The sequence below is a fragment of the Callorhinus ursinus genome, unplaced genomic scaffold (assembly GCF_003265705.2).
Source record: "Callorhinus ursinus isolate GAN/ISIS: 27379988/994484 unplaced genomic scaffold, GSC_fseal_2.0 scaffold25, whole genome shotgun sequence".
Taxonomy (NCBI): domain Eukaryota; kingdom Metazoa; phylum Chordata; class Mammalia; order Carnivora; family Otariidae; genus Callorhinus; species Callorhinus ursinus.
Window position 1 is genome coordinate 33,177,643 of NW_027397087.1, and position 21,404 is coordinate 33,199,046.

At 51.6% G+C, this 21,404-nt stretch overlaps 1 protein-coding gene across 5 annotated transcripts in view; it reads left to right on the plus strand.

Annotated features, from left to right (window-relative positions):
• Positions 1-13,584: 13,584 nt before the first annotated feature.
• Positions 13,585-21,404, plus strand: part of CORO2B (coronin 2B) — a 131,449-nt gene continuing 123,629 nt past the window's right edge. The window contains exons 1-3 of one of the 5 annotated variants that reach the window (XM_073877267.1): positions 13,605-13,704; positions 15,482-15,607; positions 15,879-15,970. Coding sequence is in view for 2 of the 5 variants with exons in the window: in XM_073877270.1 (XP_073733371.1) it covers positions 18,014-18,028 (15 nt within the window). In the remaining 3 variants the exon portion in view is untranslated. Of the gene's footprint in view, positions 13,705-15,481; positions 15,608-15,878; positions 15,971-17,629; positions 18,029-21,404 lie in introns of those variants that run through there. The other 4 variants (XM_073877266.1, XM_073877270.1, XM_073877265.1 and 1 more) reach the window with 4 other exon arrangements.

The window sequence follows — 21,404 nt, forward strand, 5'->3', positions numbered from 1 at the left end:
TGTGAGCCGAAGGCGTTTCAGGGGGCCTGAGCAGACGAGAACATGTTTCTCTGGGGGTGTGTTGGGCAGTCCCGTGTGTAGAGTGCATGGGAAGTGTATCTAGTACCGGAGTGCTGGTGAGCGCGTACATGAGAGATGGTGAGCGTGAGCACATGTCTAGGAGGATGCATGTGTTGTGGGGGTTGTGAGTGCCCTGGTCTCCCACATGTCTTGTCCCCCAAAAGCAGGCTGGCTGGGACTCCCCTGATCCTACCCACTGGGTGAAAAGGTGGACTTTGGGTGTTGGGCACTGGGTGGACAATGAAGTGTGGGTGGGGGAAGCTTGGAAGAACCCAGAAGGAGCAGGGACGGCGGTGCCAAGGCCTCCCTAGCCCCCCCTTGCCTTCATGGGAAGATCCTGCTGCCTCCCCACTTCCTCATCTCCCTCTGATTGTAAGCCCCCTGGGGCAAGGATTGTGTTCCCTCCTTGAAGTGGAGGCCTATCCAAGCTAGGTCCTGATTTTCCCCTTAAATCAGAAGTTTCCAGAGTGTAGGGCTGTGTCTTTCTATTCTTATTTGAATAAGGTTCTCAGATAAAATACAGAATACTCAGTTAAATTTGAATTTCAGATAAAAAGTGAATAATTTTTTTTAGTATAAATGCATCCCAAAGAGTACATGGAATATACTTATACTAAAAGAATTACTCATTGTGTCTCAAAATTCAAATTTAACTGGATGTCCTATATTTTTATTTGCTAAATCTGGCAACCCTATATTGGAAGCCCCCCAAAGACACAAATAGGTTGGAATGAAAGGATGGAAAAAGATATTTTATGCAAAGAGAGACCAAAATAGAGCAGAGTGGCTATACATACTAATATCAGACAAAAGAGATTTTAACTCAAAAATTGTTACCAGAGACAAGGATATTGTATATTCATAAAAGGGTCAATCCAACAAGAAGACATAAGGACATAAACAAATGTGTGTTTAACAACAGAGTCCCAAAATATATGAAGCAAACATTGACAGAATTGAAAAGAAAAATACACAGTTCTACCGTAATAATAGAAGATTTTAATACCCCACTTTCAATAATGCATAGAACAACTAGGAAGAAGTTCGATAAGGAAATAAAAGACTTGAACAGAGTTATAAACCAAATAGACTTGAAAGGCATATACAGAACATTCCATCCAACAACAGCAGAATACACATTCTTCTCCAGTGCACATGGAAGTTTCTCTAGAATAGATGCTATGGTAGGTCACAAAACAAGTCTCAATGAATCTTGGAAATTTGAATCATCCAAACTATCTTTTGCAACCACAATAGGATGAAACTGGACACCAACAAAGAAGGAAAACTGGAAAATTCACAAGTATGTGGAATTAAACAACATAGTCATAAGTAACCAACAGGTCAAAGAAGAAATCACAAGGGAACGAGAAAATTAGAAAATACTTTGATACAATAAAAACAAAACACAACATACCAGAACTTCTAAGATTCACGGAAAGCAGTGCTGGGAAGGAAATTTGTAGCTATAAATGCCTACATTATAAAAGGAGAAAATTCTCAAATCAGTAGCATAACTTTACACCTCAAAAAACCAGAGAAAAGAGAGGCACTTGGCCGGCTCGTTGATGGAGCATGTGACTCTTGATTTTGGGGTTGTGAGTTCCCCCACATTGGGCGTAGAGCTTACTTAAAAGTAAATTCTTAAAAAAAAAAAAAAGAAATTAGTAAAAAGAGCAATCAGAACCCAAACCAAGCAGAATGAAGGACATAATAATGATTAAAGCAGAGATAAACAAAATAGAGAATAGAAAAATAGAGAAAGCTGATGAAACCAAAAGTTGTTTCTTTGGGAAGTTTACAAAGTTGACATAACATTAGCTAGACTGACTAAGGAAAGAGATAAGACTCAAGTAACTAAGGTTAGAAATGAAACTGGAAGCATTACTACCAACTCTACAGAAATTTTAAAAGGTTATGAGAATACGAACAACTAACTGAATGCCAAAAAACTGGATGACCTGGATGAAATGAACAAATTCTTGGAAAGACGCAAACTACCAAACTTGACTCTGGCAGAAAATGAAAATCTGAACAGAACTATAAGAAGTAAAGACATTGTCTTTAAAAATCTCCCAACAAAGCAAAGCCTAGAACCGGATGGCCTGCCTGGTGAATTCTACCAACCATTTAAAGAAAAATCAACACCCATCTTTCATAAATTCTTCCAAAAAAACAGAAGAAGAGGGAACACTTCTAAGTCATTCTGGGAGGCCAGCATTACCCTCATACCAAACCCAGAAGATGTTACAAGACAGCTACGGGCCAATATTCCTTGAGAATATTAAATGGTCTAAGCTCTAAATAACTGCTGTAGTGTGTGTGTGTGTGTGTGTGTGTGTGTGTGTGTGTGTATGGGGGTGTATTGTAAGTTAGTGTTTCTTACTTACCCTTTAATAAACAGTGTTTTCAACATATGAGCCAATTCAGAGAACTTAAAATCATACAGCAGGCCTCAACACACCTAAACTGAGGTTCTACGTGGGATTGTTTGGAGAACACTTTAATTACAGCCAGTTCTTTCAAGCCTTTGGGCATCGTTTGTGTCTCCATAGATTCAAAATCATCAGTGACTACAGAGTCACTCTAAAAATGAAGAAACAGAACATGAGTCAGTCAGTTACTGTCATATTCTAAAGCAATGGGTCAAAATCATGTCAACAGTCTGTTTCAGCCCTTTTCTCTGAGTTTTGGAGAAGAAAAACTTTAGGTTTTACCAAAGAGAGTGATAATTTTCTGGCAAAGATATTTTACTAGAAATTACTGTTAATTGGTGGAAACACTTGAGAACCACTGTAATCAATACTAAAGAAACAAAGATATAAATGCATCACAATTTCTAGATTTTGCCGTGAAATCATCTCGACCAAATTTATCCTTATATTTAAGACTTTTCTTATTTATGTATCTGTTGCTCCATATGGAGGAAAGTTTTCAAGGTTAAAATTAATAATTGTTCTTTCATGAATTAGGAGCAAACTTGGATGGGCAAGTATGGCTTTAGTGTCATGAATTGAATGTGATTTGGGAAGATTAATTTGGATGTATTTACATATTTGCAGAAGCTATAGTGTGGTTATTTGCTACCTTAACAGATGAATAAAGAGATATAAGTTTTTCTCTATTTTTGAAAACATGTTAATTAACTAAAAAGTATTAAACATTGCTACTTTCCTTTTTATGTACTTTTATTTCTAATTTTTTTATTGACATGAATATATAGATAAAGTTCATATATTATGAATTTATAGTTTGTGTATTATGAACAATTGTGTATTATATTTTGATTATTTCTTTCATTGCAAGTAAGTAAAAAACACTAACTTACAATACACCCCTGTCCCCCCTCCATACACACACACATAAAACATTTTCACTGTCTGCATTTCTTTTCCAGCCATTTTGATTATTTCTTTCACTACAAGATCATAGCTACATGTAAGTTCGCTGTATAGGGGAAGGGATGGCCCCCACTCCAGGTGTCAGATGCACTAGAAAGGGTCTTTGCCCAGGAGAGTATTTGTCTATGGCCCTGAGACCAGGCCTGCCTGATACTCCATGCCCGCCTCACCCCTTTCTGGAACCTTCCTGTCCAACAAGCAATAATACCTGCTGGGGAACCCAGCCTTAGCTGATGGTTCCACAACATCCCTCTCACCCCCCCTCCCCCGCCCCGGGCCTGGCGGCTTCCTCTGCCATGTGGTTCTAGGCCCCGAGCCAGCAGGGAGGCAGACCAGGGTGAGAGCAGAAGGGAGCCTCACGGTGTTAATTGGTGCTAACGAATTCCCCGCAGCCCTGTCTTTCCTCCACCACTGTGGGGAGGCAGCGGAACCCACGGCTAGCTTTGCACTTTGCATCCTGAAGTCAAGCAGCCCCTCCCCCATGTCCTAGGTGCCCTGCACATGTGAGAAGGGTTAGAAGGAAAGAGGTGTCAATATTAAAAATAGTCTGTGCCTTCTCTGTGCCGGGATCTTTCCAAAGCACTGTTCATGTATGTTACTCCCTTAACCTTCATGACAAGGAAGATATTAATCAGGAATCCCAATATACAGCTGATAAGCAGCTGATGTATTGAGTCCTTACTCTGTCCAGTCCTGGTCTCAGGCCAGATACAGACTTTGCCCCCGTAGATGGCTGCTCTCAGTCATTATCGCCATTTGATAGATGAAGAAACTGCGGCCCAGAGAGGCTAAGTAATTCAACCAAGGCCACACAGCCAGCAAGTAGCAGAGACAGGATTTGGACTCAGATGGGGCTGATGCTCAGGTCTTACGTTCCTGATCCACAACAAAACATCCTCTCTGAGGGATTCCCACTGAAAATCCTGTCTCCACCCTGTGGATAGGAGAGGTACCTGTAGGGACACCGGCCCCCCCCCCCTCCAGCCTCGGGTCACACCTGCAGGGAGTCAGCACACTGCAGGACTGGCTTCTGGTCCCAGATGCTCGGCTTCCCTGGGCTACCGCCTGCCCCCTCCCTGCATGGTGACCCACGCCTGCTCCACGGGCCTCCTCCGTGTTTGAAGGGCAAATGAGGCCCCACTGCTCCTGGCTTTCCTTTCCTGGCCTGGCACGTGGGGACAGAAGTCATGTGGGGGAAGAAGCCCGTGCCGCCAGGGGGTCCTGGGGCGAATGCAGCAGGAGCCAAGGCTCTGGAGGCCCAGGTTTGGCCTCTCTTGGCTCTTCATTCAGTAGGTCCCAAAAGGAAGGACACAGCACAGTGCATCACACACACACACACACACACACACACACACACTCACTCACTTGCTCACTCATGCCTGACTCAACTGACCTTGCCCACAGCTCAGGGACCTGAGGGGTTTGGTGCCAAATGTCCAATAAAAAACTCGGCCTGGCTGATCCCCACACTCCTCCTTGGGTCTGACAGTTTCTGCTCTTTGACGTCTATGTTTCAATTTTCTCACCTTCACGTGGGCATAAAAAAAAGGAGAACCATCAGCTATTCCACAGAGTTATTGTAAGAAATCAAGGAAACGTGCTTAAGGATGGTCCTGGCTCACAGTAAGGCTGTGACCATCACTTGTTATTATGAAGCCAGTCCCCAGTGATCAGGCAGTGGGGCCAACCCCTGGGGAGCCCTCCAGGGTCAGCCTGGATGGATGGCATGGGGGTAAAACAGGAGGTTGAATACAAGCATTGGGCCTTCCAGAACCTTCTTGGCCACTGACCGGCTGGGTGACCCAGGGCACGTTGCCCGTTCCCCACCCCACCTGCTGCTCCCCTTCCTACCCCAATCCCATGCTTCTGTTTCTCATCTATGAAATCAGGATGGTTGTAGGGATTAAATGAAATCATGTGTATAGAGTGCTTAACACAAGGCCTAGACATAAATGGTGCCTATTACCATCATTAACCTTACTCATTCTCTGAGGGGTTGTCATGGGGATGGGAACAAAGAACAAGTCTTTTTCTCTTGGTTTGTAATGAAGGATATTGGGACCCAAAAAGTCAAAATGACTGACCTGAACTCCACTGCTGATTTCTGGTGCAGCTGGGATTTAAGAACATATCTACCAATCTTTCATACCAATAAGCCAACTTGCTGTCTACAAACTGTCTCCGTGGGCACAAGCTTGTTTATCCTAGCTTGAGACTTGGGTCATTTTGCTTCTGTTTTTTAAAAAGATTTTTATGTTTTAGGGCAGTTTTAGGTTCAAGCAAAATAGAGCAGAAAATACAGAATTCTCACATACCCCTCCCCCCGAGACATAGCCTCCATCTCTATCAAGATCCCACACACACCGAGTGGGACATTTGTTACAGATCCATAAACCTGCATTGATACGTCATTGTCACCCGAAGTCCATAGGTCGCACCAGGGTTCCTGCTTGGTGTCGTCCAGTCTATGGGTTTTGACAAATGTGTAATGTACTGTGTCCACCATTTACAGGAGCATACAGAATGGTTTCGCTGCTCTAAAGTCCTCGGCTCTGCCTATTCATCCCTTCTCCCCCTTACCCCCTGGCAACCTCTGCTCTTGTTACTGTCTCCATAGTTCTGCCTTTTCCAGAAGGTCCTGTAGCTGGAATCATACAGTATGTAGCCTTTTCAGATCAGCTTCTTTCACTCAGCGATATGCATTTAAGCTTCCTCCATGTCTTTTCATAGCCTCAAAGCTCATGTCTTTTTAGTGCTGATACTATTCCTTTGTTTATCCGTCTATCTGCTGAAGGTCATGGTTGCTTCCAAGTTTGGGCGGTTATGAATAAGGCTGCTTACTGCTATGAACACCGTGTGTAGGTTTTGTGCAGATGTAAGGTTTTTTTTTAATATTTTATTTATTTATTTGATAGACAGCACGAGTGGTGGGGGTGGGGGGAGAGGGGCAGAGGGAGAGGGAGAAGCAGGGTCCCTGCTGAGCAGGGAGCCCGATGTGGGACTTGATCCTAGGACCCTGGGATCATAACCTGAGCCGAAAACAGATGCTTAACCAACTGAGCCACCCAGGTCCCCAGTGTATGTCAGTTTTCAACTCTTTTGGGTGAACACTAAGGAGTACAACTGCTGGATGGTATGGTACGAGTATGTTTAGTTCTGTAAGAACCAGCCAAACTGTCTTCCAAAGTGGCTGTACATCTTGTGTTCCCACCAGCAATGAACACGAGGCCCTGTCATGCCACATCCTCACCAGTGTTTGCTGTTGTCAGTGTTTGGGAGCTTTGCCCCATTTTGCAGGCGGGGGGACTGAGGGGCAGAGCGGTAAAGGCTTTGCCCCAGCGGTGACAGATCATTCTCCCACTCCACCATCGCCCTGTGCACCTAGCTCTCACAGCGTGTAGGCTGTGGAGTCACTTTCCAGCGGGCCCAGTGCCCTTCCCAGCAGGGAGGAGCTTCTCTGGTTGAGTCCCCTGAGCAAGCATCCCTGAAGAGGTGATTCTGGAGCAAAGGGCAAACCCGCGGGGTGGCTGTTCTCCTTCCCTCTGTGGATGGCTGGGTGGTGCTGTCGGAAGAGCCGTCTTGCTTACAGTTGGACAAGAGTCTGTATCCCAGTTCTGCGGCTCACTAGCTGTGCAGCTGCGTCCAAGTCACTTACCCTCCAAGACTTAGTTTTCCCACCTGAAAAATGAGGGCCACTCCCTGGGGTTGTTTGCAGGATCAGAGAGGACTCGGCATATGTAAAGTGGCTGCACGTAACACGGCGATTACTCAGACCTTAGACCATCTATATTCATAAGGGATATTCCTCTAGAGTCTGCTTTTCTTGTGATGTCTTTGTCTGGATTTAGTGTCAGGGTAATTCTGGCCTCATAGGCTATTGAGGGTCTTGATCATGAAATCGTACAACGTTGGAAGGAACTTCTGGGTGGTGACTCATAAGCCGGTGTCCTCACACTGAGAAGAGACCAAGAGCTAAGATAATCGGGAACAAGCCAAGCGCCTGCAAATGTGGACTGGTCTGAGAGCCTGGCAACCCCAAGTAGGAAAGTAGGGGTGCTCCCGTGCTCTCCTTTTGTTCTCCCCTGGGGTTCAGGGGAGACTGCAGAAGAAGCCGTGCCTGTCCCAGCAAAGCAGCAGGGAGCATAAGGAAGGACCCGTGTCCAAAAATGCAGAGATCCATGTGGTGCAGCAGAAAGAGGCCGGGGTGGAGCCGGGCTGACCCAGGGGTGACTCTTGTCTCCATCACTACCTCTTAGATTGACCTTGGGTTCCAAGAAATGGAAACCTCCATTTCTTCATCTGAAAAATGCACATCAACCCCCTCTAGGACTGTGGTAAAGACAGATTGAGACAATGGGCCTTAAGCAACCCAGCATAGGGAAGGCTCCTGGGACTGGTCACCTTTGGATTCTTGATCTTGGGTCCCCATGTCTGATGATGGCAGAAAACACGAATCTTCCCGCCTCCAGGGGCCCCTGGAAGGATTTTGTCCTTTTGGAAGGAAGTCTGGAGGAAGAGGAAGAAGTAATGGGTGGTGCACATGGCTGTGGGCGTCTACAAGCCATGCCCCAGGGGACGCCTGGGTGGCTCAGTGCACCGAGTGTCCGACTCTGGGTTTCAGCTCGGGTTGTAATCTCGGGGTCGTGAGATCGAGCCCCGTGTCGGGCTCTGCTCTGGGCATGCAGCCTGCTTGGGATTCTCTCTCTCCCTCTCCCTCTGCCCCTCCCCCCACATCCTTCTCTTAAATAAATAAATAAATAAAATCCATGCCCACGCTTGGGTGGCTCAGTCAATTAAGTGTCTGACTTCGGCTCAGGTCATGATCTCAGGGTCCTGGGATCAAGCCCCGCATCAGGCTCTGCGTTCAGCCGGGAGCCTGCTTCTCCCTCTCCCTCTGCTCCTCCCCCTGCTTGTGCTTTCTTTCTCAAATAAATAAAATCATTTAAAAAAAGGGAAGAAGAAGAAGAAGAAGAAGAAGAAGAAGCAGCAGCAGCCATGCCCCAGGCTGTGGAAGAGTTTGGGGATAGAGATCTGATGGCAAACATCTCTCTAAAGAACTGCCCAAGAACACGGGCACTGGCTTCTGTGTTGGTTCCTGGAGGATCGCTCCACACCAGCGCAGGATCCTTCTCTCCCTCCATCCAGCCCCGTGGCCGCCACACCAGGGTATGCAGCCTCACCCGCCCTCAACCTGGGCTTCTCAGGCCCAGACACCCGCTGGACTCCCGTCCCGCTCTCCTCGGGGCTCTGCCCAAGTGTTGCTGAATTCCTTAGGTCTCCCCCCAACCCCACTCCTTACTCCTTACCTTGTATCACACCCTTCACCCCCTGCCATGTATTTACCTGGTCATTGTCTGTATCCCTCGCCCCACACCCACAGAACAAAAGCTTATGGGGGGCAAGGACCTTGGTTTTGGTCCCACCCCCATCCTCAGCCCCTGGCATAGCAGATGGTACAGAGTAGGTTCCTGCTAAATATTTGCCAAATGAATTATCAAATTAATACCACTTTCCTGATGGGAGAAGCAGTCAGGGAATGGAGACAGCCCTGAGTGGGAGGTAAGATTTGGGGGACAGGAGCCTGGGCCACCCGGAGCCCAGAGTGCAGACACCAGCCCCCCCCCATAAGTAGTGCTCCCAAAGCTGACTGTGGGGGTGGCCTCTTCCACAAACACATGGGGCTGCTGTAAGCGACGAGGCTCAGGTCCCCTGACCCACAGCCCAGCATCCTCCGCTCCAACCAAGTCACCTTCACTGGTCTCTTTGAAAGCAGGTGCCGCTGTCATGGAGAGAAACCTAGCCTGGGGGTGGGGGACCAGTCAGGGCCTACACTGCCACCAAAGCAAGATGCCTGGGAGCCTGGCCTCCACCCTGCCTGGGGCTTGGTCTCCCATTTCTCTCGTTCCGATACCCTCTGACCTTTACCCCAGGTGTGGGGTTGGCTCGATGACCCCCCCCCACCAGGAGCTCCAGGACTCACACTTGGGGAGCTGTCCTAGAGCCCTGTAACCAGGCCTCACTTCCAAGAGGGTGGTCTGGTGGGTAGATAGTTCCCCACAGTGTGGCTGGTGCTATGGGTTTTGTAGGATGGAGGTCACCAAAATTGGGCTGACACGCTCATTAGGAGTGATTCCCATGTCAGACTCAGGACAAGTTCAGGCCTCTGGGCTACCATTAGTCCACAGCTGGCCCTGTGTGCGAGTCAGTGCTGGGGCTCTTGCTCATCTATGATTTGACCACAGTGTCACCACCCCTGGCCGACAGCACAGAGTGGCAGGGGTAGCAGCAAGCATCCCTTGCCCTGGTGCCAACGTCCCTGAGCACCCAGGACATTTCTCCACCCCACTGCAGTCTTCCATGGCCTAACACATTGGTCATTTACACCTTGGCATTCTGAACGGTCAATTTATGCCCAGGAAACAAACGATCCTTCTCATTTTCCCATACATTGGATAAGACTTGCATTGAGGGGCATCATTTATGAAGCAGATGATGACCCTTTGAGAAAGTCACTGGAAGCCAGTATTTCTGGATGCCACAGTGGATGGTGCAGCGTCATCAGTAATGATGCACCTGGCATTAAAGAAACAGTAGCAGGGACCAGCAGAGGCAAGGGGATCCGTACTGTTTGGGTACAAACAGGTTCCTAAGAAGCACGACATTGTGAATAATAGCAGTGTTCTCGGCTTTTTCTCCTGGCGGAAGATAAAGAATTAACCAGGAATGACATATTTGACAATAAAGAATACAAAGAGATGGTTGAATAAGAAAAGGTCATTCTTGAAGGGGAGTAAGTCGGAGAGGGAGGCGAACCAGGAGAGACGATGGACTCTGAGAAACACACTGAGGGTTCTAGAGGGGAGGGGGGTGGGGGGACGGGTTAGCCTGGTGATGGGTATTAAAGAGGCACGCTCTGCGTGGAGCACTGGGTGTTATGCACAAACAGTGAATCATGGAACACTACATCAAAAACTGATGATGTAATGTATGGTGATTAACATAACAATAAAAAACTTAAAAAAAAAAAGAAAAGGTCATTCTTGGGGCGCCTGGGTGGCTCAGTCAGTTAAGCATCTGCCTTCGGCTCAGGTCATGATCTCAGGGTCCTGGGATCGAGTTCCACATTGGGCTCCCCGCTCAGTGGGAAGTCTGCTTGCCCCTCTCCCTCTGCTTCCCCCTACTCTGCTCTCTCTCTCTCTCTCTCTCTCTCTCTCAAATAAATAAATAAATAAAACCTTAAGAAAAAAAAGAAAATATGGGTCTTGGATTCTACAAAGAATCTTCATATGCCTTGATTGGACAATAAACAAGTTAGTTTCCTTTCTCTACATATTATTAAATCTTCATTGATAAATTACAACACCCCATATAGGCCAAGAATTTTGTAGTACATTTTAAAATCAAATTGTTTATACAGACATGCCCCCCCCCACATACGCACACACAAATTTCCACAAGGCCCTGCACACACTAAGAGCAGCCCTAACGAGGGGGAGATAAGCCTTATTCTTGTGAACCAGAGTCAGAGCATCTTGCAGCAGGCAGAGACCTTGGTAGCCATCTGGTCCAAAGCCTACTCTTTACAAATGACGCGGGGACTGAAATGCAACAGTGACACCCCAGGGTATTTAACGGGGACAAGCTGGTGAGTGCTAGGGGCTCCGTGGAGGGAGACGACAGAGTGTCTGGGTGACACTCATCCTCAGAATGAAAGGACTTTCTGCTGAGCCAGCCTGGAGGAGAATGGCACAGAGCATTCCTGGGGTGGCAGTGGGGGATCCAGGCACCGAGGGGCAGAGGGAGCAGGACCTGGGAAGCAGGGCACTGTCAGGGACTGGTGGGGCTGAAGGGCACCTTGGAAGGGCAGTGGGGTTGTAAGTGTATCTCTGAGACCTTTCTCCAAGTCTCTGAGGCCCCACCCCTGCCCTCCAACTTGAGGAGCTTCTCTCCCACGAGGCAACCAGGATATCGGCCGTTCCCACTCCTGGGGGGTCTTCAGGACAGCCTCGGAGAGCCAACGGGGGCTAACCCTGGGCAGTACCTGGAGCCACTGAGTCTGCACACGATTTCAGGCTAAAGCACAAACATCCAGAGCCATGGCCCCTCTCTAGAGCTGCTGCAGACCCACTCCCCTCACCCTGCCATGCCTGTAATCTCCTCGTCTTTGGTGGAAAGATCTTAAAAGCCTCCAGCTACGATTTTGAAGCCCAAGTTAAAGTTCAGCGCCGCTGCCTGGGAGACGGGAGGGGAAGCAGCCCCTTCCTCCTGCTTCTGTGTGGTTTGTAAAGCACCTTCTCAGGTGCTGGCCCACAGGGCGCCCACCGTACTCTATGCTGACCGTCAATGCTTCTCAGAATCCCAGGAGGACTTATTTAAACACACCGCTGGACCCACCTCCAGAGTTCCTGCCCGGTAAGCCAGGTGTGGGGCCCAAGAAGTTGCGTTTAGAGCAAGCCCCCAGGTGGAGCTGCCGCTACTCTGGGACCCACGCTTTGAGAACCACTGATGGAGGTGTTACCGAAGTTGAGATGCAAAAGGAGCTCCGGGCTGGGAATCTGGTTCCCGGGTCCCTGGTGGCCGGATACCAGGGACCGCTCGCGCCCTCTCTTGGTGGTTGGCGACATGGCAGGCTTTTCTTCCCCCCTTTTTTTTTTCTTTCAAGTATTTTTCATCTTTAATACGTGTGTGTCAATTGATAGTACTAGAGTCGATGAGTTTCTGTCATCTCATTCTATAAAGGGGTAAACCATGGCCTGGCTAGGCTATGGGGCTTTGGGAAACCACGTGCTCACGGATGGTAAAGCTTGAGCTGGAACTCAGATCTCCTGATTCCCTTCCCTGTGCCCGGGACGAGTCCGAATCCACAAGCTCCTCGGGCAGATACATGGCCCCCAGTGCTCTCTCACTGAGATCCCATAACAGCTCTTGGGGCCAGTGGTATTACCTCCATGTTGGAGAAGAGGAGATGGTACAAGGAGGTCAAACACCTGACCTGATCACACAGACAGTGTGGGAGAGCCAGGATTTGAGCCCACGCATTATGGCTCCAGAGAACCACACTGAAGCCTTGCACTCTGCAAGAGTGGCCAGGGTTTCCGGAGCAACATTGTCTCTGGGCGGCACCTGCGGTGTCTGCTGTCTTCCCTGCCTGTGGCTGAAAGTGCCTGTTTGCCTCCATGGCCCCAGAGAGAGCTGGGAGAGCAGACAAGGGTGGGGGGAGCTGACCCCTGGCTTCCCGCACTGAGCCCCGTTCTGCGGCTCCTCCTCCGTCATCCATTTCCGTACATCCCACAAATACACAGCACGCATCCGGGCACACACCCCCATACCCACTCACACAAGCTCACGGAGTCACAGAGCAGGTCACAGATAAAGAGCCTGTGGCCCAGGTGAGGGCATCCCCAGCCAAGGACGCAGATGGGCCTCCTTTCAGGAGGCTCAGCGATCATCACCCCTCTGATATGGGGTGAAGGATGACACGCCAGAACAGGGCCCCCCTCCCAAGGTCAGCATTATATGTGTTGTATAGGGGCCATGGAGAAAGGGGGTGAGGGACCAGAAGAGAGAAAGTGGGTGAGAGAGGGAGCGAGGCAGGGACAGGAACACAGAGACAAAATCAGACACAGAGAGATGAGGGGACAGGAGGTTGGAGCTGGAGGAGAGACGGGAGGAAGAGAGAGAGCTTGAACGTCCAGCAGAGGGGAGGAGAGAGGACAGCCCTACCCAGGCATGAAGAGTAGTAGAAGGAGTGGGGAGGTGGAGGGCAGAGGAGGAAAAGCAGGAATGAGGGGTGTCTGTCGGTGAAGAGGTGTGGGTAGGACACAGACATGCAGATTCGAAGCATGGGGAGGTGGGGGCAACAGAGACGGGGGTGGAGCGAACCCGAGAACTGAGGCATGTAGTCAGGGAGAGAGATCGAGAAAACAGTGAAAAAGAGACAGGAAGGGAGAAATGGAAACCATGAGAACTGTATAGAGGGAAGGGGACAAAGCAATATGCTAGAATTGCTGTGTGCTGGAATCTCCAAGAAAAGAAGCAGTTCTTGTCTTCAAGCAGCTGGTCCTACAGCAGGATGCCAAACACACAAACAGGAAATGACAAAACAATGCACAAGCACAGAAGGAAACTCAGGGAGTATGGAAAGTAGCACAGAGGCTGGGCGGCTAAGCCATCCTGGTCATAGTCCAGGCAGGCTTCCTGGAGGAGGCGACATCTGAGGAAATAACGAGGAAGACTCTGACAGGTACTGAGGGGAAGACATGGGTAAGAGTATGATGAGACAGGAAGCTTGAAGATTAAAGGGCCTGGGGCGGGTCTTGGAGGACCCTGTTTGGGCTTCATCCTGAAGGCATCAGGGAGCCCCTGATAAGTTTCAAGGAGGCAGATCTGTGTGTGTTTGCTCAGGAGTGCATGAGCTGCTGGGTAGAGAACGGATGGGTGGGCACAAGATAGGAGGCAGGAGGACCAGTTGGGGTGACCCAAGCAAAAGAAAATGCTGCATGAAGGCAGTAATAGTGGAGACAGTGATGAGGGGAAGGATTTGAAGGGCAGTGAGGTCTGCAGGTCCTGCCGACTGAGTACCTGGGGGCAGGTGGAGTGTGTGTGTGTCCTGGGATGGCATGAATGAGGCAGCACCTCCCTCCTCTGGGGCTCCATGGCTTTGGCAACTTCCCTCTGCTCCCTGCTATAGGGCAGCATGCACCCATGGTCTCGGATGTGTCCCCACGTCAGTGGGCAAGGACCAAGCCCTTTTCACTCGGTACAGTGGCACCCAACATGGTGCCTGGGCGAATGAACACACTAGGCAGGGCAGCGCCTGAAGTTGAGAGACCCAACGCCTCACTCAGGGGTGCTGGGACCGGAGCCAAGGGGTCACTAAGGCAGAAGCTAAAGGTGCTGTCTCATTGGCTTGGTTGAACAGTTACCGAGCATCTATGTGTCAGCTACTCCTTGTGATTAAAAAGGGAGAACACATGGTCATAGCCCATCTGAAGAGACAGGACAAGTCTATTTTAGTTATGATCATAATCATACAGTTCGAATCAGGTCCCCGTGGAGGTGGTGTCAAGAGGGCCACATAGAGGAGGTGCCATTTGAGCTGGGCTTTGAAGGACGAACAGGAGTTTGTTGTGCAGAGAAAGAGGGGTAGAGGTATCCAAGACCAAGGAGGGAGCATAATCTAAGCATCGAGGTGTGAAAGTGTCTAGGGCAGGCCAGAGCTACTACTGCACATTCTCATTTCCTCCACGATTTGTAGCACCTTCCCTCAGCTTCCCTCGGCTTGCCTCCCCGAGAGCTCAGACTTGAGCTGACAGCATTCCTCCTCAAGGAATTGTGGGGAGGGTGACTTTCCACTTTCTGACCCCGAGCGTTCTCCAATCGGAAGCGAGCCCCTCCGTGGCAGCCCTCGAACAGTGAAGAAAAGCAACCTGTCCATAAATGCCTGCTGACTGACTCCTGGCAAGCAATGCAGGACATATCCCAGAGGTCCCTGGGGAAACGGGCCCCCCTGGCCACTAGTAGTGACCTTGAGAACACACAATATAAAACCAATCTTATATTGGCGTTTCCTCCTTCCCAGACTCACTACCCACCCCTGCCCCACTGTCCCACTCCTACTTCCTGGGATCACCTCCCAATTAAACCACCTGCATCCAGCTCCTTTTCTCAGGCTCTGCTTTGGGGACAATGCAAAGTAAGACGGGCCACGTTGCTGGAACCCAGGGCAGGAGGTATTGTGGTATAGACAACTGCACCACAGAAGATGTATTTCTGAGTATCTTCTATGGGCCAACCCTTGGTTTGCCAAGGGGATGCAGAGTTCTTTGAGACGGTCCTCCCTCTCCCAGACCTCCATCCTGATGGGGAGATGAGACCAGAGGGGTGAGCCACCAGCACGTGAACGATCAGGAAAGTTTTCTGTCTGCCTTCGGAGCGTGTCACGTGGGTTGTGGGCAGCAGATTGATGTTCCTAATTACATTTGGCTCAAGCTGATATTAAGTATTTGTCTCATTCCCAGAGCCCACAATGCCCGCGGATGGTGGGGAAGGTGCCAAGAGGCATGCTGGCTAGCTGAGGCTAACAATCTGGGATTTTAAATATCCATGAGAGATAAAAGTGGACGAGTCACAGCCATGGGGAAAAGGTGACTGGTGTTCTTGAGTTGTCCTTTAGTGTCTTCCAAGAAGGGCTGGAGGGGCCCCGGAAAGGTCTTGAGGTCCATCCTCCTGTCTTGAAGGCTGATCTTACCCAAAACAAATTCAGACAGGGAATTTGACCCACCTCTGATGCAGGACTGAGGGGAAATGCTTTTGTGGGTCTCATTTAAATTTCTTCTGCTGCACCTCAAAGGTTTATTTTGCTTGATTCATTGTTAATGGCATTAAATCTTCACTGAGCACCTACTGTTTGCCCAGGGGTACACAACAAGAGAAGCCATGCCCTTGTGCTCAGGATACTTTTCAGCTCACCGTCTGTACTGACAGGAAGCTCGTGAAAACACCACCAGGTACGCAGACCCAAATGCAACAGGGGGAGCGTGGGGCCTGGAGTCGGGTGCACCAAAGAGGTAGGGCCGGGAGACGTGGGGAGTGTTTGGATTAATGCATAAAAATGAGGAGGGCATTCCTGGCACGGGAGCAATGTGGTCAAAGGCGTGAGGTCCAACATGGGAACAGGAAGGGTGTGCACAGAAGAGATGCAGCAACATGGGCTCCCCAAGAGAATTAGTAAGTCATTCGAACATGTGGAAGCGGGACTAGTGGCTGTCCCTCTACCTCCCAGGACAAGTGTGAAGCTCACATAAGGCAGCAGGTGTGAGTGCCCCCTGGGATCTGCAGAGCCAAGGCACGATGCTGTGAACGCTATGCTCCATTCAAAAAGACTTCTATTCAAGTCCTGGCTCTGCCAACTGTGTGATCTTGGGCAGGTGCCCTCCCCTCTCTGAGTGTGCTCACTCATCAGCAAAATGAAGATGGTAATTCCTTCCTCATTCTTTTGCATGCCGGGTTACAGGGAAAAAAATTAAAATAAAAATAGTCTGATCCCCGGAGCGCTCTGCAGATGCTGATTACTCTACTATTGTAGTCTACTCAATGAGCTCCTTGAAGGCAGGTACGTGATCCCCCCTCTTCCTCCAGCACCTTCCACAGAGCAGGTGCCCAGACACCACCCGGTCCACTTGGTCTAGTTAATTGCTTTGTATAGTCGCGCGGGAGCAGGAAGCCAGCACTTCCGGGCTTGCAGGCGGGCGGTGGGGCGCGAAGATCTCTCCGCCTCCGTCTCCACTAACCCCTCCTCTTCTGAGTCTCAGCGGTTCAGTATCTGCCGAAACCGGTTCTGCTCAGGTGCTCGGGAAGCAGGAGACCTGCCGGGTCACCTTCAGGTGGTGGTCCCTCAAGTCCATCAGCAGCTCCAGGATATGGTGTGACCCGGGTCAGAATCAGTGCACCACACAGGTCGCACCTATGCTCCTCCAGAGCAGCGCGGCACCCAAGCGTAGTGTAGACACACCTAGGGCAGGGACCGTCCAATCTCGAGAAGACAGCTTTATAACAAGGGGTTCCGTGGAGAGCTTGTGGCGACGTGGAAAGAGCGGGCGCCAGGACGACCGCCTGGAGCCAAGGATGGCTGTGTGCCCTTGTCTAAGTCACTTCCCACTCTGTTCCTCATTTTCCTTCGCTGTGAAATTGGCTACAGTGCCCGCTGGGCCAGCCAATCGCTGCGGGAATTAGATTCAAAGGACTGCTCCAACAGCCCCCTCCCGCGACCCTGTGCCGGGTCCGACTAGTCAGGGCCCGCGGCCGCCACGCCCCTCTCCGCGGCCGCGCGGCACTCTAGGCCCGGGACGGACGTCGCCAAACTCCAGGGGGCGAGCCCGGCAGGCTTCTCGGCCCACGCGGCGTCTCGGCCGTCTAGAGTGACTTCAGCAGCGTCCCCGGGCCAACGGGGGCCCCCGAGGGCCGGGGTGGCCGCGCGCGCCCGCAGCCAGCAGGTGCCAGGTCCCGGCCTCGCCCGGACGCGTGGCGTCCGCGGGCGCGAAGGGGTTAAGGCCGCGGGCCCGGGCGCCTGGCCGGGGCTCCGGGAGCGGCGGTGCCCGGCGGCGGGCTAGCGAGCCCCAGGCGCAGGGCAGGGCAGCGGGCGGGCGTGCGCTTCCTCCTCCTCCTCCTCCTCCTCCTCCCTCCGCCTCCTCCTTTGTAGCGAGTTCCCGGCCCCTCTCCTCCCCCCGCCCCCCAGCCTGGGCCCTCTCCCCCTCTCCCTTTCTTCCTGCCTCGCCTTCCTGCGGCGAAGGAGGCTCATCTATTATAAATGCACATTCGGGGCTGACATCAGCGGCGAGCGGCGGGCGAGCGCCGACGAGCGGTCCCTGCGCGCTGCCCGCCCGGAGCGCGGCCCCAGGCTCAGCCGAGCCGCCCGCGGGGCGCGGGGAGCGCGCCCAGAGCTGCCCGCGCCGCGCCCGACCGCTTCCCGCCAACGCTGGGGCCCGTGGTGGACCCCGGCCACCGCCCCCGCACGCCGCGCCCGCGTCCCCGCACCGCCCCGGAGTTTCTGCATGACTGTCACAAAGGTAAGCGCCGCTCGCCCGCCGCGCCCGGGACCCGCCGGCGCCTGCAGCCCCCGGCCTCGGCTGCGGGGGGCGCGGGGGTGTGGGCGTGGGGAGGGGGCACTGGTGCCGGGAAGGTGCGGCGCGCGCCTCCTCTGCTCCCCCGGGTCCCTCCAGTCGCTCCGGCCCCCAGGGACTGCGGAGGGAAGGGGGAGGATGCCGCTTTGGCAGCCGCGGTGGTTTGGACACCATCCCTCCGCACCGGCCCGCCCCGCGACTGCATTTTTAACCCTTGTTTAGGATGCTGCATTTTTAACCCCTGGAGAGCAGTGTTGGGCAGCTGCGTGGTGTCCCCCCTTGGAGCGCGCCGCGGGGAGCGTCGCTGGCAGGACAGTGGGTGTGGGAATGGGCTTGTCGCCCTGGTGAGGCCGTCCGAGGGGCAAGTCCACCCCACCTGCCGGCCTCTGCCGCCCATCCCGTGAACTCTGGCCCCACTCCAGAGCTACTCAGTGGAGAAGGCACTCCTCCAGCCCGAGGAGTTGCTACCAGGGATAGGACAGGTTCCCTGGTGACTCGCTTGCAGATGCGGGAGGGAATGTGATAGGGAAGGGAGAGATGCGCATTCTGGCAGTCCCCATATTGGAGGAGAGTTCTTGGGCTATGGTCCAGGGGCCCAGGTTTATTGGAGAGACTTTAGGGGCCGCCCGGTTATGGAAAACAGGCCAAGGTAGTTGCGGGACCTGAGTTCACTCCCCAGCCCTACCCCAAACCCCACGGATGACCTTGGCTGGGCCCTTCTGCCTTGGGCCTCAGTTTCCTCTTGTGGAATATGAAGATGATACTATGGATCCTGGGGATGGTGACAGACAGTTGAAGAACCAGTAAGAAGATCAAAGGTGTGAACCCACACTTTTCAGAGGGCTCTGTCAGGGTAAGGAGCTCACAGCCGGGCCTTGGCCTTAGGTTTGGCAATCCGTGCACCCAAGGCCGGATTCCAGCAGCTGCCCACCTGGCTCTCAGCATTGGAGAGTTGGAGGCCAGCGTGGAGAGGGCAGCTTACTTGTGGTCAGAGCAGTGGACCAGATGGACGGTCAGCTGTGGGGGTGATGGGAGGGGTGCTTCTGGCTCCTTCTGATAAGCCAGGGGCTACCAGTGCCCCCAGGAGATCTGCCTGCCATAAGACAGCTTGTCTGTTCAGGGTCTTTGGGATCAGTGCCAAAATTGGGACTTAGAAACGTTGTGGGGAAATGTGCCTGGGGGCTGAGAGTCTGCCTCAGTTCTGAGTACTCCTGGCAGGGCTGCTGTGGCCCACAGTGGGTAGGATGCTTTGTGTTTTGAAATGAGGCAAATGCTGTTTGGCTGGGAAGGATTATTATCATTAAGGTTATTAATGTCAAAGACGCAAGCAGGTCGAGGCAGAAGAGTAATGGATGGGTCTGGATGAGAGCTAAAGCATATGAGATTTGTAATAATAGCGCTGAGGTTGGACTCAGTGCCTCCCCTGCCTCTCTATGTGTACATGAGCTCAGGCAGGCTTCCTTCCCAGGAGGCCTGCAAGAAAGGTGTGTTCAGCCCCCTTAAAAGAGGAAGAAGCCAAGGCTCAGAGAGATAAAGGGACTTGCTTAAGGTCACACAGCAAGGAAGTAGCAGAGCTGGGGTTTGCCCTCAGATCTATCGCAACCTATGGCCTGTGATCTTTGCCTCGCTCTGCACTGTTGAGTACAGGGAGATTGGGTTATTCCCACGAAAGGGGGTCGCTGCTTGGAGGCTCAGGCCCTGAGGTGGAGAGTCTCAAAAGGTGGGTACTTGTTGGATAAACTCATTGACAAGCCTAGCCTATTAGTATCTAGTGATTTTATTCGCTAATGCCCTCCCCTTTCCATCCCCCACCAAACCCTCCTGGGTGTCCCTCCTGCCCTAACCACCATGGCATCAGTTTAAGCCAGCTCAGAGGATTAAATAAAATCCCTACCTTAACCCTAGCTTCTCTCCCCTTGCCAGCCCTTCACAGACCAGCAGTGTTTACATGGGGAGGCCTAGAAGAACAAAAGAAATGCAGAAGAGGGCCTAGGGACCCTCCTGCTGCCTGAAAACCAGCTGGAGGAGGCTTCTCCATGAGTTCTAGAAGAGCCACAGTGCTCTGGGAGTCTGAAGGCCTGGCCTCTGGTCCTCAGTCAGCCATGATGACCTCGGGCTAGTCACTTCCATCTCTAGGCCTCTGTTTTCCCATCTGTGAGGTGCAGTAATTGGTTTCTTGGGTGTCTTGGGTCCCTTGCGTTGGGCCTTGGCACAGCTTCTGCGAGGAAGTTGGCTCTGATGGAGACTGGGGGAGCTCTCTGTTCTGGGGGGGCCAGGGGTTGGTCTAGTTATAAGACGTATGAAGAGGAACCCTGAAGAGGGCCTGGGAGGTGGAGTCGCCGCTTACCAACTGGAGTGACAGACAGGGGAGGACTGGGCTGAGGGTAAGACCCCAGCCCTAGGCTGCTCCTTCTCAAGACAAAGGTCACCCCCTTCTGGCGAGCCCCGGCTGCCTGCCCCTTGGAGTCCTCTGGGCCGGGGGTAGGTGTGGATGGCGGGGGAGGTCTCTTTAGCTCAGAGGGCCTGGAAAGTGTAGCGGAGGAAACCAATGACAAGCTGCTAGATCTTCAGCAGCACTTCCTGAGAATAGATGGGCCTCCAGTTTCCACTTACCATCCCCCCTCTCACATGTACCCCAGCCCCCTTCCTTGTGAGGTGCAGCTGTTAACGTTGCACCTAAAGCCCGGGCAGTTTGGAGGGACCCCTGCCCCAAATAGCACTAGAGATAAAGAGCTGTGCAGGTCTCTGGATTGTGACCTTCCAGCCTGAAGGCATGATTCCTGGTTATGACGTTTTTAAACTCTTGTTTTATTGTGTGTCATTTCATAAGCTGTCTTAGTTTCTTTATGTAACGACGAGGAGAAGGAAGAAAAAAAGAAGGGATGCAGCTTCCCAGACCATAAACATCCTCAGGAGATTAAGGCCCCACCTCCTCCCAGGGTCGGTCCAGTATCTGTCCAGAGGGCAGGTGAGGGCTGAGGGAGCCAAGGCTGCTTTCCTAGTAACAGGAAGATTTTATTCTTTGAGCTCTTCTGCTTGCTTTCTGTACATTTCCTAGCTCTATGCCATTTCAGTCATATGCCAGCCTCACTGCGCTTCTCTGGTTCTCGATATGTTTCTAAACTGCCATCAGCTGGAAAAACAGCACAAAATACATTAGAGTTGTGTAGAATACAAGTCAATAGGCTATAAGAAAAGTCCACCAGCTATAACACAGGACTTTGCAACTCCTTTTGCTGCTTTGAGGTCCTTGGGAGTGATTTCCTGGCTTTTGTCTGGAGGTGACCAGAGGTGGGGCTTGTAGGTAAGGAAGGCGCTGGCT